This window comes from Eutrigla gurnardus (genome assembly GCF_963514095.1).
Source record: "Eutrigla gurnardus genome assembly, chromosome: 16".
Taxonomy (NCBI): Eukaryota; Metazoa; Chordata; class Actinopteri; order Perciformes; family Triglidae; genus Eutrigla; species Eutrigla gurnardus.
This window is the reverse complement of record NC_139927.1, coordinates 16,710,494-16,725,878: the sequence shown is the minus strand read 5'-3', so window position 1 is coordinate 16,725,878 and position 15,385 is coordinate 16,710,494. Positions and strand designations below refer to the sequence as shown.

General features: G+C 42.3%; 1 protein-coding gene across 1 annotated transcript in view; it reads right to left on the bottom strand.

Moving 5' to 3' along the window:
• The window catches only part of LOC311026928 (afadin-like), a 93,571-nt gene extending 78,433 nt beyond the window's left edge, over nt 1–15,138 (bottom strand). The window contains 1 exon segment of the mRNA XM_084030649.1: nt 14,848–15,138. Within this exon segment, the coding sequence (XP_083886775.1) occupies nt 14,848–14,949 (102 nt within the window). The 5' untranslated portion in view covers nt 14,950–15,138.
• Between the last annotated feature and the right edge of the window lie 247 nt (nt 15,139–15,385).

The window sequence follows — 15,385 nt, the reverse complement described above, 5'->3', positions numbered from 1 at the left end:
AGAGAGAGAGAGAGAGAGAGAGAGAGAGAGAGAGAGAGAGAGAGAGAGAGAGAGAGAGAGAGGGTTGTGAATGTAGCAGTTAGCCCTGACAGTAGTAACTGGCTCAGGGATAAAGTTTTAAAAAATAAATAAAAAGTAGTAACTGGCTCTGTCACACTTAAGGTGACCTTTTAAGCTGGGCTGATGTTTAAGGTGGACAAGCACTATTCTCCTTTCAGTGACAAGCTGCTCCTCTGAGTCTCTGAGCGTTTTATTTTAACTGTGTAACTGAGAACAGATTAAACAGTTCATTATTATTAATATCTCTACTGCAAACTCTAATGTTTGTATCAGGAAAACACAAGTTGAACTGTAACAGTACTTTTAAGTAGCAGTACTCTGTATCTGCAAGTGTTGACATTTAAATAATTGTACTCAGTCTGATAAAAAGTGGTATTCTGATGCATATACACCTTCCATCTGTATGTCAATTGTATATATTTACGAATGGTGATTAATGATGATTAATCCACAGCTACCTTGTGATTAATCTGATTCAAATGTTTATTCGATTGACAGCCCTACTATGTTACTATTTCACAACCCCGCCGTTTTCTCTATGACAAAACCTCTAGACCAGCCATCTCCAATTAGTGGCTCGAGGGCCAAATCCAGCCCGCAAGAGCAAAGTGTCACTAGTGTCCCAGTGACACTATGCAATAACCTGCCATATAAGGTGAAATAAAGAGTTTGGTAAAGTTGGAAATATATTCACAAATTCGAAATTCCAGGATCAATAAATCTGAAGTGAAACGTTTTTCAAACACAAACAATGCCTCTGACCCACCGTAATATCTACGAGCTACAAGGACCAAAAAAATGTTTTTTTACAGAAATAAGCCGTTCTCCGAGCTGGACGGAGAACATTGATCTCTATGCGCAGCCGGCAGCCAAGCGAGTGCGCAGGGACCGTCTGCAAATTGCAAGACAAAAGCAAGACGCTGCAAACAAAAATCATTAACTCCACTGGTATACAATCTTTTTTTCCTCTTGTGAACCACTTGCTGTATTGCTGTTGTTTTTTGTTGTTGATCAAACTGGTCATATTTTGTTGATCAAAATATTCTCCAGGGGCATTCAAATAAATAAATCGTTGATATTGGACTTATTTTCTTTCAAGTGTGCATTTTTTATCTGTCCCTAACAGGCTATGACTACTACTATATCTGCTACTACAACCAACAACCACTGGTAGTACTAATGATTAGAATAATGATACTTCTAATAATAGCAGCAGCAATAATAACATTTGCACATAAAACAATGTTTAGTGGTCCAATGAAAAAAACAGACAATTTGGCCCTCGACTTGGCAACCTGATAACCACAACCACATAATTTGGCCCTCAGTGAAAACTAATTGGGGAACCCTTCTCTAGACAAACACATAGAGAGAAATTGGGCTTGACACTTTGCTGATTGTGAGTAGTGGGCATGCACCCGTCAATAATAGAAAGACTGGTTCACTGATGGAACAAAATTGGCCAGTAATTTGCATGTGCACTTATTTTGCATGCAAAGTAAGAAGACTTCTCTGCACATACAGTACGTCACATTTGAGTTTTAGTCCTCGAGTGTAATGTAGACACAAGCCTGAGGTACAAATCCTGTTACACCAACAGGTGCTTGTCCAGAAAGAATAAACACTCGTGGCCACCGAAGGAACCCAACACCGACAAGCTACTGAACGCTGCCATGGCAACCACTTCACAGCTGGGTGTCATGTTGCCATGGCGCTGGGATGTGGGCCATGCCCAGTTCTCAGGTGTCAGGTGGACAAACAAAGAAAGGAGGGAGAAAAATATGCTGCTGCAGCAACTGACTTTTAATAGCAGAAATATGCTACAATTTCAGTTCTGTACATAAAGACTGAAGTTCCACGCTAATACTGGAAAACATTTCAAACTGCATCTCTGGGATAGAAGCAGAGTGAGTCTGGCAGACCTCAAAGCCTCTTTTTCTCCTCCTCATCCTCCCGACTGTCCTTCCTCCTTCTCCTGGCTGACCTGAATCTCACAGCCGTGATGATAAAAATCGGATCTGAACGAGGATCTCAAAACCTCTACAGTGACTAGCTCCGTTATCACACCCTCACTGTATCACTGATGAGCTTCAACATGAGTTCAACACAATTGGCAATGTCTCCCTTTACGCCCCATTTGAAATTCATAATTACAGAGCTTTTGGTTTCAAGGAAATATTAAGTATGACAGTGGAAGTAACGAACACCGGACCGAGCGTGTAAAAGTGCCGTTTGACCAGCAATTCTTACAACTAAATGTTATTGCTTAACAGAGGAAAGTTAGTCAATAAAAATGGAGAACATCTGCAAATACTCAGTTTAATGAGCTGGAAACTGTTTGATACGTGATCGATCAAAACAGTTGGCCGTTTATGTTCCGTTAATTGATTGGCTGACTAAACGTTTAAGCACTAGCCTCATCATTTGTGTGGGCAGGTCTGCACTGATGCCTACATTCATCCATGTCAACGGACCTAGAAACTTTATTACACTTTCTAGAACAACCTTGCACTATATTACAACATGTAGCAACACCTATGTTCAGATAAAAGGGTGTTCATGGGGTCTGGGGCAGATTTGTAGCTGGCAAGTGTCTTGATGAAAGTTACAGATGTGCTGAAACTGATGCAACTGATGCCACAAGTGTTCAAATTAGCAGAGGAAATCATCCAGCCTTCACCAGAGAACCAGGAGAAGCCCTGGTCTGAGCTTAATTTCCCCATATGTGCAGGATTTACCGCACCAGGACAGTCTAGCAGTCCGTTGCAGAAAAGTTTCAAATACTTTCCACCGGTCGGTTAAATAAATTGCCTTGTATCAACCGTAGCTTTGTGACAAACTGCTACTTACAGCACTGATGGATGATGTAGCACATTTGCATCAGGCTCTGCCTCCTTCGACAAACAACTGACAAGGAACAGTAACTTGGACTGCAGCCTCTCCCCTTCTACATGCACACACTATACGGATATAACAACATCCAGGCAGACCTGCACATTAGTACAAGAGACATACTGAGAAGTTAATTACAGATGAATTATTTTGTTCTCTTTCTTTCTCCCCCCGGTCATGCTGTCCTACTGCGCTGCTGAGCATTTTGGTCAAATGTGTGAGCGGCGGAGTCATTCTAATGAAACTGGGTGGACAGCTAAGATCAACAAATATGAGCGGGTGGAGCAGTGCTAAGGGAAGTTCCCGGCACACACGGAGGTCACCCACACAATATGATGATATTTTTTTCTTGTTCAAATTCTCCAGCAGACGGGTGGGGCTGAGCTGAGACAGGGGCGAGGATGGGGTGCAGCCCCATTGGGGGGCCTTATGACAACCAGCAGATGAGAGGAGTTAGGACAAACATGGGTCTTTGATTCACTTGGCATGTAACGTAAGCTGCAGCACCTGCTTGCGTTTGCTGGCCGCTCGCTGAGCAGTGACAACATCTCAACAGTATGTTGCAGCCGATTTTGCTGCCAAACAGTCAATAACAGTTATATTCTCTCAGCAATGGATGTGTATGTTGGCTCTGAATGAGTCTGACATTCAGATGTACGGTCGTCATGCATTCACTAACTTAATACGAGCTGTGCTTTCATTTAGCCAGAGGGATTTATGTTCCTATTGAGTAAGTGATATATGAAATGCATGTCAAAAAATAAAACTTGCTGTCATCTGATGAGACACTAAACCTCGAGAAAAAAATGATAGGTAACAGTAGCTTCTAAGTTAAAGTAGCATTAGTTGTTTTCTACAGCCCCTTGAGGATGGACAAAACAAACTGAAAAAAAATATCTAATATACAGTCGAAAAGGCTTATACTGATCATAAGTTATGGATCAACCACTTAGATGGATCTAAAAGCTTGATACAGAATCATTCCTATAAAATACGTTGCTTGAATTTGACAACAACAGACGTGATCACGATGTGAACTTGTGATGACTGACCGCAAATTATTTAACACGTCTAGCAGACACCTAAAGTCCAATATGCTCAATATTTTTAGCTTTGTCACGGTCTCCACAATTTCCTGGCATTTCAGCAAGAAAACGCTCCAGCATGTCACTAACGTTATCCGTCTGATTTGGTGCTGCACAGAAAGCTGAAAGCTACGCTGATGACAGCGATGAGACTGAACCGTGAACATTAAAATTGCATGCCCTGTAGAGCTGTGGAAACTGCCAAAAGCATAAGCAAATGATGATGTGAACACATTTCATTTCAGCTTCATCAAATTCCTTTTCCCCCCACAAAGAATTCATGAAAAGGTCCATCTGCACTCTCTACTGTCACAAGTTTGTTGTGCTGATACTTTTTAACCCCAAACCAGCAAACATTTCAACACACAGACAGCGCCAAAAATACTGTGGTCCCCTTCTTTTAACTTGTGGAATGTTGCTTGTGTGCCATGTAGTGTGTCTGGTTTGAGAATGGGTCGAAATTGTCAAGATAATCAGCAAAATATGCTTAAAACTCTTATGGCACTAAAAACACTGGAATCACTTAACGTGTTGTTAAAAAACAATGGGTTTTGTGCATCACAGGTAAGATATATAAAATCTTACATCATCCCATCACCAATCAAGCTTATCATGATTTTTAACATGAGATTTGTCTTATTTTTTCGATATATATAACTGCAATTGATATTCATCCATTAAGAAATGTGCTGACTGCAGTTAGCCGATTCTGATTTCTTCCAGTATCCATTTACTTCTCATATTATTTCCGGATATCGATACTTTGGGAATCACCTAATAGTACCAATATGTTACAAATGTCACAACAATACATAGAAATAAATGTACGGAATTGTTCATTAAAATAATGGTATACGGTACCAGATCGACCCATTGTCACCGATATCTGATCCAGCTTTTTTCCCCCACCACTGTCCCAAAACGTCTGGAAAATTAAATCCAACCGCTCTAAAGCCAATGTAAACCATGAAATCATGTTGTCATCTGTACTGGTTATTAGCACGGCAGATCAGTTTGAAACGGGCTGGTTTCGATTGGTGAGTCTCTAAACAAGTAATTTTCTCAAAGTTGAAAATTGATACTGATTACTGAGATTACTGTCACATTTAGCCAAGAAATACAGCCAATCATCATAAATGAGAAGATAAACCAGATAATGTTTGACATTTCTGCTAGTATTTCTGGGGGGAAATAACAGCTTTAATACTCCTATAACATTAATACTCCTTACATTCAAATTCCAGATGGTTCAATTCAGGAGATCTTACTTTTTTAAAAGATCTCGTCTAATTTGACTTATTCCTACTGTTTCCAGAATGTCCTCAGATGAGAAAAGTTAAATGTGAGTAATTCAGAAGGTATGTATACACTTTCCCCATCTCCTGTGATGGATCATGATGGACCAAAACCTGATAAATCTACTACTGGCTTGGTCCTCATCCTCATCTTGGATTCCTGCTCACTGTCTCTTTAAAAAAAAAAATACAAAATAAGCAAATAAACCCAGCAATGTACATTTGTTTTATTGGCCTTTGTTTTTGTGACCCAGCCTAATCCCATATTTTGGATGTCCCTCTGACCACAAGTAAACTGCTAACATGTGGCAAACAATAGGTTTTACTCCCAGTCATGACACAGGCCGTTCCCCCTTGTTTTCCCTCCTTGTGGGCCACGACTAAGACATTGATCTGCTGCAAAGCACCACAGGAGCTGGTGGAGAGCGGCGCTGCTAAACACTCGCAATCATTGGTCCCTCGTTTGCTGTCTGATCCTGTGAGGTCAACGGGGGGTTACCTCCTTCGTGATTGGCCCGCGGGGATGCGAGCGGGCTCTGACTGACAGGTAGGAGAGCATATCAGCTGGCTGAGAGGGCATCACAAACCAATGGAGGCCAAGAGCAGAGTTTAAAAAAGGGAGGGGGGGACAAGGTGGAGAGGAGGTGAACCAGGCCTCTGAGGGGATTAACACGGTCTGACAGGCTGGCCGGGACAAACACACACACACATGCAGCTTTTAGGGCGGGCTGCTCTGCTGAGCACACACAATACACTGCTTGTTTTAGAACAAGGGGAAAGAGAGAAAAGATAGATAAGAGAGAGGCCAAATCACAAAGAAGGAATGTGCGTTTCACAGAGGGAGAGAGGGCAGAGAGAGTGAGATTATGAACCACAGGTGCTTCCAGGTAGAGAGAGAGATTATGAACCACAGGTGCTTCCAAGGAGAGAAAGAGAAAGAGAGAGAGAGAGAGAGAGAGAGAGAGAGAGAGAGAGAGAGAGAGAGTGAAAGTGAGAGCGAGAGAGAGAAAGAGAGAGAGAGACTGGCTCCCACTGTGGTTTCTTTACTGGTTCATTTGGGACTGAAACGTCCGAGGTCAACCCAACCGTCTAATGCAATATATGTATTTTACTTTGTAAAATTCCCCTCGCATTCCCCAATCTCCACAGAGAGTCTATCCTCCTTTACCTGACCTTCCTGGTCTGGAATTCACCACTCAAAAACTCAATTTGCATTCCAGGAATTCCATGAGCAGCAGGATCCCAGAAAACTATGACACATTGGCCGTTTGGCTCCTCTCACATCTCCTCAAACACTCACAGAGGCCATGCCGATGTGTTATTCCAGACTGCTTAGGGAGGCTTCTTTACAGAGCGCTTTTAATTGTATTGATTCCTGAGTCCGGCAGCCCATCTGGGAAAATGAACTGCCTCCAAAATAGAGCAAGGTTTCTGCAAGATTGACCACGTTTAGTTTACAGCTTAAAGAACCTGTACATTACAGTAAGAATGGATTATTTGATCATTTCTGCAACCTAAACAAACGTGGAAATAAGAAATACTGTGGAATGTAACCTCTGAGTTTTTCAGGAGCATTGGCTGCCATCTGAATGTTGTTTTCTCTGATCTGTGTCTAAATACTAAGTTACTATGGTAGCTAATGTTGGGCTTGATGGCACATGCTGGAAAATGAAAACTACTACTAATCTTAAACAAGCCTCATCACATTACGCCAGGAAGCACAGACTTCAGTCTTTCAGTAAAGACTGAAATTATTAAGTCAAATCATGGTAAATATGATTATGTATGAACATTTTGTCCACTATAAATTTACTAACAGAAAGACTGTTTCACCTACAACGCTGAGACAGCCTGAATCACTCCACAGGATGCTGAAATGGACTTCCTAGCATGCTGAAAAGAACAGTGGTGATAAATATCCTGGTTGTCCAGCGTGACCCCCATCCTTCTCTTTAACAGGCAGCAGCCAATAGACCGAGGTCAGCTGCTAAATTACAGCTGCTACAGTGAGCAGCGTGGCTGGACAAACTAAAACAAACTGGAATCACTTTACGTTTCCTTTTGTTTAAAAACTATTATTTTTGCTGCATCACACATAGAAACGGTGAATATGACAACTTGCTAGCAGTGAATTTACAGTCAACACAATGTTAAAACAGCAAAACACCCAACCAGTGAGAAACACTGTTGAGCGCGTGCTCAATACTCCGCTGGACAGGCTAGAAGACTTGTGGTCGTGATCTTTTGCCCCTGCTTTATAATGAACCGCTGTGGGGCGATTACTCTCAGACATGCACAACACACTCACACCGCTTGGCCATGAAATGTGGCACATTTAAAGCTGCAACTGGTTTGGCTGGTAAGAAGACACTTGGGGACATGGACTCTCAGACACACATATGGAATTATCTCAAGAAAACTAAGGATAATTTGCAACATGCATTCATGTAAATAGCTAGTTGTTGCTGGATGTTTCACAGTAAATCAAACAAAATATATTTAGAAATGTATAATCACAATTTTTCACTTTCTTGCAAACAAATTTGGATTCTGTGCACTAATATAGTTCCATCACATCTAGAAGTTATTTGGACCTGCACAAATATTGAGTGCTGCAGATCTTACTAAATACAGCTTCAGAGCTGAAAATCCCCACTTGAAAGATAAGATATGTACACTGTATATTTTCCAAAGACTATTCACAGGGACGTGTTAATATTCATTGCATGTATAGAAAAAGATTATATGAATGTGTAAATGTAATTATTGTCTGTGTGGGTTTTCACTCATCCAGACAACTGATGAGACTCTGTGCTCCTTTTCATTAGCATCCTACTAAGCCTGCACCCATTTTCACTCAGCAAGTTATTTTCCGACTACGTTTATCAGTCCAGAGATTCTGTTCCCTCTTGTTTTCTACCAGCAAACGTGATAAACAAGAAAAAACAATGCTGCACTAGCAGATTAATCGTAATGTTTCTGGTCTAAAAAATAAACGTTTTAGACACCGTTTGCAGTTGTTGCAGCCCGGGAGGTGATTTAAGAGATGTTCTAGCGACCTGTTGAAAAGATGTGAATGCATCTTTGTCTCCAAGATACATATGTAATCTTTACGGCTCCCAAGTGGAACTTTATCAGTAAGCAGTCTGCAAAAATGTCTGCTCGCTGAAGTGATCCATCTTTCTAGGACTGAGCTGTTACGTTGTTCATCTGATCTCTGATCAGTTTAAGCTGAATCTTGTGTACAGGTGAGGGAGTGATGTGAGTGAGAGCCCATGAAGTTGTCTTGCTCGTATTGTGTCATTGTTCGTTTATGGGACAGTTATACACAGCTAGTAGAGGTGTATCGATTAATTCGATTAATCGATGAATCGATTGTCAGTCCTATCGATTCAACGGAATCGATCTGCTAAAATAAATAAATAGAATGAATCCTTTTGGCTTCGACAATAATCGATATAAATGCATTTAATCGTATGAATCGTGATTCTTAATTATGATTAATGTTTTAATACGTTTAAGACACTCTCTCCCCTGCCAGCATGTAGTCTATTGAAAAATGTTAAAAATCGGTATCGATATCGGTATATCGTGCATCCCTAATCACAAATCACAATTATTTTGGCCAGTTATAATCACGATAGGAAATGTTTGTATCATCCCGAGCATAATGCACTTTGTATTAAGAATACCTTCAACCATAACTAAATAATCTCCCACAAACACACACTTCTTTTGCAAGCCTGTCAACTACGGAATGTGTGTGTGTGTGTGTGTGTGTGTGTGTGTGTGTGTGTGTGTGTGTGTGTGTGTGTGTGTGTGTGTGTGTGAGAAAGACAGAGAGGACTCTTTCGATGAGCTCATCACTCAGCCACTGCGTTACCATAGTGACACAGCCTGCTAGCAGCTACATGACATGATGAGAGCGAGGGAGGGTGAGCACGACCGATGAACACACAGAGGGACAATGCAAACAGAGATAGATGGTTGGAGTGGTCAGCTAGTGTGTGTGTGTGTGTGTGTGTGTGTGTGTGTGTGTGTGTGTGTGTGTGTGTGTGTGTGTGTGTGTGTGTGTGTGTGCGTGCGTGCGTGCGTGCGTGACCTCATGGTATTGTAGTTATGGCTGAGGCCAGCAGATCTGTTAACCAGGCCTCCACTGTGCTGCTGCCAAACATGCTGCAGGTACACAATTGGCTGACACTGACCTCTCAGTCAAAGTCAAACACCAGCCAGTCAACAGTCTTTTCTAATGGTCGACCAATATGGGGTTTTCAATGGCCGACGGCGATATTTAGAGAGCAGGGCGGCCGATGGCCTATCTATAATGCCGATATCATGTTTTACGTTGCATCTCCATGCACGTGATCAAAAGTTGCTCTCCGGGAACTCCAGGGGGACAGCGGGACGTGGGTGCACCAGTGTCCGGGATTAATGCATCATGGGCAGATGAAAAAGTCTGTAAAAGTCGCTGTCCGCCCCAGGGGAGAGCCGGTCCTGTGCACGCACCTGTGGTGGGAAGCGCCTCTTGCTGATGTAATCTCCTTCATGCTGGCTCTGAATGAAATCACGTTTAGGTGTTTATGTCCCTCCTCTGCAGTTATAGTTTTCAAAATGGTGGAACGACATGGAAGTTATCGCTTATGAGGATGAATCAGATTATTGGCATATGTAATTTTACACTTATGAGGAGGACCTATTTATGAAAGAGGGTATTGATTTTGGCTAATACATTATTTAAAACGTTACACACCGTCCCTTTAAGGTCTTTCTAGGTAAAGCTCCAATGACATACCCTAAGCTTAAGGATGATCTATGGCCTATGTCAATAAACCAAAACTAGAACAAAACCTAATCAAAAATGTTAATAAATAGTTAGAAACATGACAGGTTCGTCTGGAGCACCGACATCTGGAAATAGCTGGTAAAATAAAATAAAATCTGATCATGCATCCCTCCGAAAACAACCAAGTCATTCTACCCAGACCGCAGGAAACCCACTATCTCCACACAGCACACACTTCCTGTCAGCTTCCTGCTTCCTGGACTACACGGAAAAGGAGGGAGTGGCCGCTTATGTCATAGAGAGTCTGCTTACAAGCTGCACTCACATCCCAAAGGAAAAGAAGGTGGATATGAGCCCGTTAGTAAATGCCTTTCACCTCAAAATTCAGCAAAAGCAACAATGCAGTGCTACTTGACTACATGGGCAAGTTTTTCCAATCAAGCTGTGAGGAAACCATTGTCCAGATGTGTGGTCACTTCCTTTAGTGTTCTACATCGCTCAATTCTCAGGCTTTACTCCTTGGGCCACAGTGAGGGTGCAATCCTGGATATGTCACAGAATATCAACACATTGTCAGCCTACACGGAGCTAAATAACGATGAGACATGCTGATTGTATTTTTCACCACAGTTTCCCCATCTAATTTATTGACAGGTGCCTAATTCTGCAGCTACAAATGATGCCCTTTTAAATTTTCCTTAAATTCACTCCTCCCGTTACATGAATAGTCCATCAAACTAAGTGCAAATGCATGAAACATTGTCCTCCACACCTCTTCAGGCTGTTGTGCGGCAAAGTCACATCCGGCGGACGTTTCAAAAGCAATTACACTCAACTCTCCCATGTGACTTGTGTCGTGTTTTCATCATCTGCAGGTTTCAGGGAGACACATTAATGGCATTTTAAAAGCAGACTAACAGTAACAACAACTAGCACAAAGAGAAGCCAGCACATTTCTGACTATTAAAAGTTGTGAATCTATAAGTCAACAATATGAAGTTATGGAAATATATGTGGACAGTGTACATTTAAATACAACATTTTGATCTCTTCCGCCGAGCAAACTTGATAAACTAAAAAGCTCTATAAAGTATATTTAAAACTTTTAAAATGATTTTAAAAGTCTTAAATGTATTTTATATTATATGTATTTTATCTAATACTTTCTCTAAGTCAATGGTCTCCAGGCTGATATGCGATCAAGCCACAGTGTGAATGTAGGCAAAGTTAATTAAGTTAATGCATGATATTACAGAATATTTGGCAGCCTACAGAGATTTTGACAGGACAGTGTTCCTGGAGTTGATTTGGTGGTGAAAAAAGCCTAGTTTCCAGACAGGATCAATAGAGAACTGGACAGACAAAAAAAGCTGCTTTTGCCATTTCAAACCATAAGCTTATCTTGAGTTGCAGAGAAAATAAAGTGAAACGATTCCTTAGGTCAGCACTCAGGACTAGTTCAGGAGCTTTAAAACAATCTTACCCGTATCACCCAAATACAGGAATGGGTCAACGATCTCAAACCTTGAGAAACGGACAAGTTTACATGATTCAGCACTTGAGCAAGATACATCTTCCACTTTTACACAGGAAGCACCCTCTTCATTTAACTACAATGCCATACTGCCACGGCTAAGAAAGATGTCAACATAATATATGTCAGATCTGCCTGATTAACGACAATGTTATCTAATATCTGGCTTATATTGTTCTGCCTGCTAATTACAACACTGTCAACCTCTTCCTTATACCCAATTAATTTCTTCTGTGGTTAAATAGTGTCCGGGTACACTGCACAGCAAGTACATGTGATATGAAATATCTACTCTATCATTTTCCTTTCACTGTCCCTTGCACTGTAAATAAGATATGTTTGTCCAGTACAATGTGTGTACGCTTAAAGTTTTAGATATGCCCCCCCCCCCCCCCACACACACACACACACTTTAATTTATGGCATGTTTAGGCTCACGCCACCAGTGTACCGGAGTGCAAATCTGCAGTGGGGTATCAAGAACTTGTTCCAAATATATGAAGACCAAGATTTACTTTTCATTTCTGTGCTCTAGTTCACAAGTTATATTTGGGACAATCTTGACAACAACCTTTCCAAGCACAAAGAAGTGCTGGGTATCAGATCACAACATACACACTCTTACACACATGAAACACATGAAAACGTGTTTCTGGGGGAGGATTGCTACAGACTGTGCTCACATATCTAAAAACAACAACACACAAAAAACAGCACTTCTCCTCAAAGTAGATTGTCTGACTGACTAACATGTCATGCAATGGCACAATACTGTGGATCGCAAAGGCGTGACATGGATGAAGAAATTAAACCAGAGGGAACGTTCACAAGTGCAAAAATATATGAGGCCACTAATAACAGACAGAACATGGTCCGTCCCAACCACACGCAACCAAAATCTATGTTGACCTAATACTGCAGTGTGAACCTGAACAGCCTAAATACAAAAGTGAACCAAAGTAAGTAAACACTCCCACAATCTTTTTATCCAAATAAAAAAAAAAACAGTTGGTGTGATAAGTGATTGCATCTGAATTCAGTATGTATTGTGCTATATTCTTAAACCTAGCGTTTATTTAATTCTGCAACAACAAGCACCATGTCTCCGTCTATGGCGAGTCCCCATGTGACACGAGTAGCTGTTATGTTATAATGAGCCCCGCGGCCCCACCATAAGTCCCACAGCAGGACTCATTCAGTTTGGGTTGCAAGATTAAAAAGTTTGAGAACCTTTGCTCCAGACTAATCACCCATCCGTGGCTAATCTAATCACACGAATGATCTCACCGCTCTCCATGGCAGTTAGGTCTTAAATTCAGGAATTACAGATTGTCAATTATCAGATACTCTGATTGTGTGCAGTAAATCCAAAAATCAATGTCAATCACAGATTTTACTTTAAATTATTATTAGAAACGCAGCAAAGTTCATGCACACCGCATCCAGGAGCAGTCTAGACAGTGTGAAGGACATTTGTGCAGCTTGGGGGCTCCACCAGCTGACATATGGGTAGGGTGTGGCGTGGCAAAGAAGGCCATGCATCTGCTTACATTTAATCATGTACTGCTGGACTCTACTCCAAGAAGCAATACTCCTTGTACAGTGAGAGAATTACTGCCCTGAGTACTTCTGGACTGGGTTAATCATTCCTCACAGAATGGAGACGCTGTGTTTGCAGTACACAACGTTGGCCAACGGCTGGCCAGCTTCAATCCTGATAAATTAATCGGCTCAAGAAGAGGAGAGGGGACCCTGTGGCCCCCCTACACCCTTATCCAAGGAAAGGTGGGGGTGGTCTGCCCACCTAAAAAAAAACCTGCAGCTTACGCAATAGGAGTCATAGCTATAAATCAAAACTAATTAGGCATGAGATGCACCAGTTAAAGAGTAAGGATGGATGGTTATTGACTAACTCCTTAAGAACTAGAAACATCGCCATGCCCTTGCTGTACTCTGGTACCCAGCTATATCTGAATCCTACAGGAAGCAGTTTCTTATCCTGCCATGTTATTAGTAAACAACAAGAACCTGAATCTAGACGGGCCAATTAATTACAGCGCAGCTCCCTCAATGTGTTGCGGGGTCAGATGATTATTGGTGGTCAAACAAGCAGCTCGCATCAAGCTAGCTAAAGTGAGGACAATGCAGGGCGACGTGACACAATCTCTGTATTGCACCGGCAGGGAGACTGTGTTATGGATCCGTGCTTCGGGTTCCCTACCTGGTGTAAGCATTTACGCCCAGACTGTTGCTAATACTTTAAGCTTTTATCTATTTGCCCTGCGTATCAAACAACCTCACCGCGTTACTGGGTTCGTCAGCCATTGCGGGCACCGCTGCAAGCCCGCTTCGCGAGCAATACACACAGCTAACACCGGCATAGCTGGAGATATTACTACTTTGGCTTCTTGTTTAAATATACTCCAACAAGCAAAATACTGGCCAATACAGGCTGCAAGTGTCGCCTGTTTCAGACAATGGCAGGGTTTGTGTTTGCTCGACCGGTAACGTGGTTGCTAACTAGCTAGCTAGCCCCGATACGTGCCGTTCCCTCTCGGACTGGAGATAACAACACACCAAACTCCGTTCAAAATCTGGCAATTCAGTGCTGCCTCTCGTTACCACACGAGCGGACATATCAGAGAATATGCCTGAATGTGTTAAAAAAAAAAAACGTTGAAATGAACTTCAAATTGGGCGCATTTATAGTGCACAAAGCATAAGATGGCTCTGTAAACGGTCAACTTTGATACATATTCCTACTAAACAGCCCAATGTAGCTACGTTACTAGCTACAAATACACTCTTGTGGGCGGTAGGTAGCTAACGTTACGTTAGTGGGGAAGGTTTCCCAAAGGAGGAATTTTACCTAAATACGGCGCTGATCTATAGATAGATATTTAATTTGTCCGTTTAGTCGTAGTGGCAGTTCAAATAAATATTCAATGTCAAAGGCCGTATGTTGTGTTTATGACGACACCGTAAATCGCCTGATTTTTCAATGGAGTTTGGCGTTCATTCTCTCCGTGCACGTACTGGGACTTACCGCCGAGTAAACCACGCTGCCCACAGCAGCTTGGCTTTCAACATTTTTCAAGCCAAGTGTCAAGACAGCGGTAGCTTTACGGTCTCCCATTCACCCCAAGAGACGGCCCGCGGGTCCACGGCCTCCCCTTCTACTTCGCGGTGGTCCCCTACCTCCGTGGGCCGGCTGATCTCGAACAGGTCGAGCCGGTTGGCGTTCCAGTGGTTGATGATGTCGGCCAGTTTCCTCCTCTCCTCCTCCCTGCTCCCCGACATGGTGGACAGCTTTCCTGACCCGCTCCGTCCGTCCGAACTGTGGAATAAAAACTTCCTGTAACGTTAGTCCACAGGAGGGGAAGCCGCCGCCACCGCCGAAGAAACCAAAAGGCTCAGGTCTGCCGTTTTATCGCCGGTACACTTCGAGCGTTCCGCCTCTCTGCTCACCGACCGACCTGCTGTCTGATCTGTTTCTGCTCTTCGCGCGTTCCCGATACGGCTCTGCGCGCTCTCGACAAACTGGACGCACGTCCGCGCACGCGCAAACCTGTTAACTATTTGAGGCCCGAAAAACGTTTCATGACTCTGCGATACGAAACACACTGGTATATTGGGTTAATAAGACATACTTATTTTTATTTAAGCTTCTCCGATACATTTGACTAATTTTACCAAATTAATTCTCAGTAAACCAATGACTTGAGTCTAAGAAAAT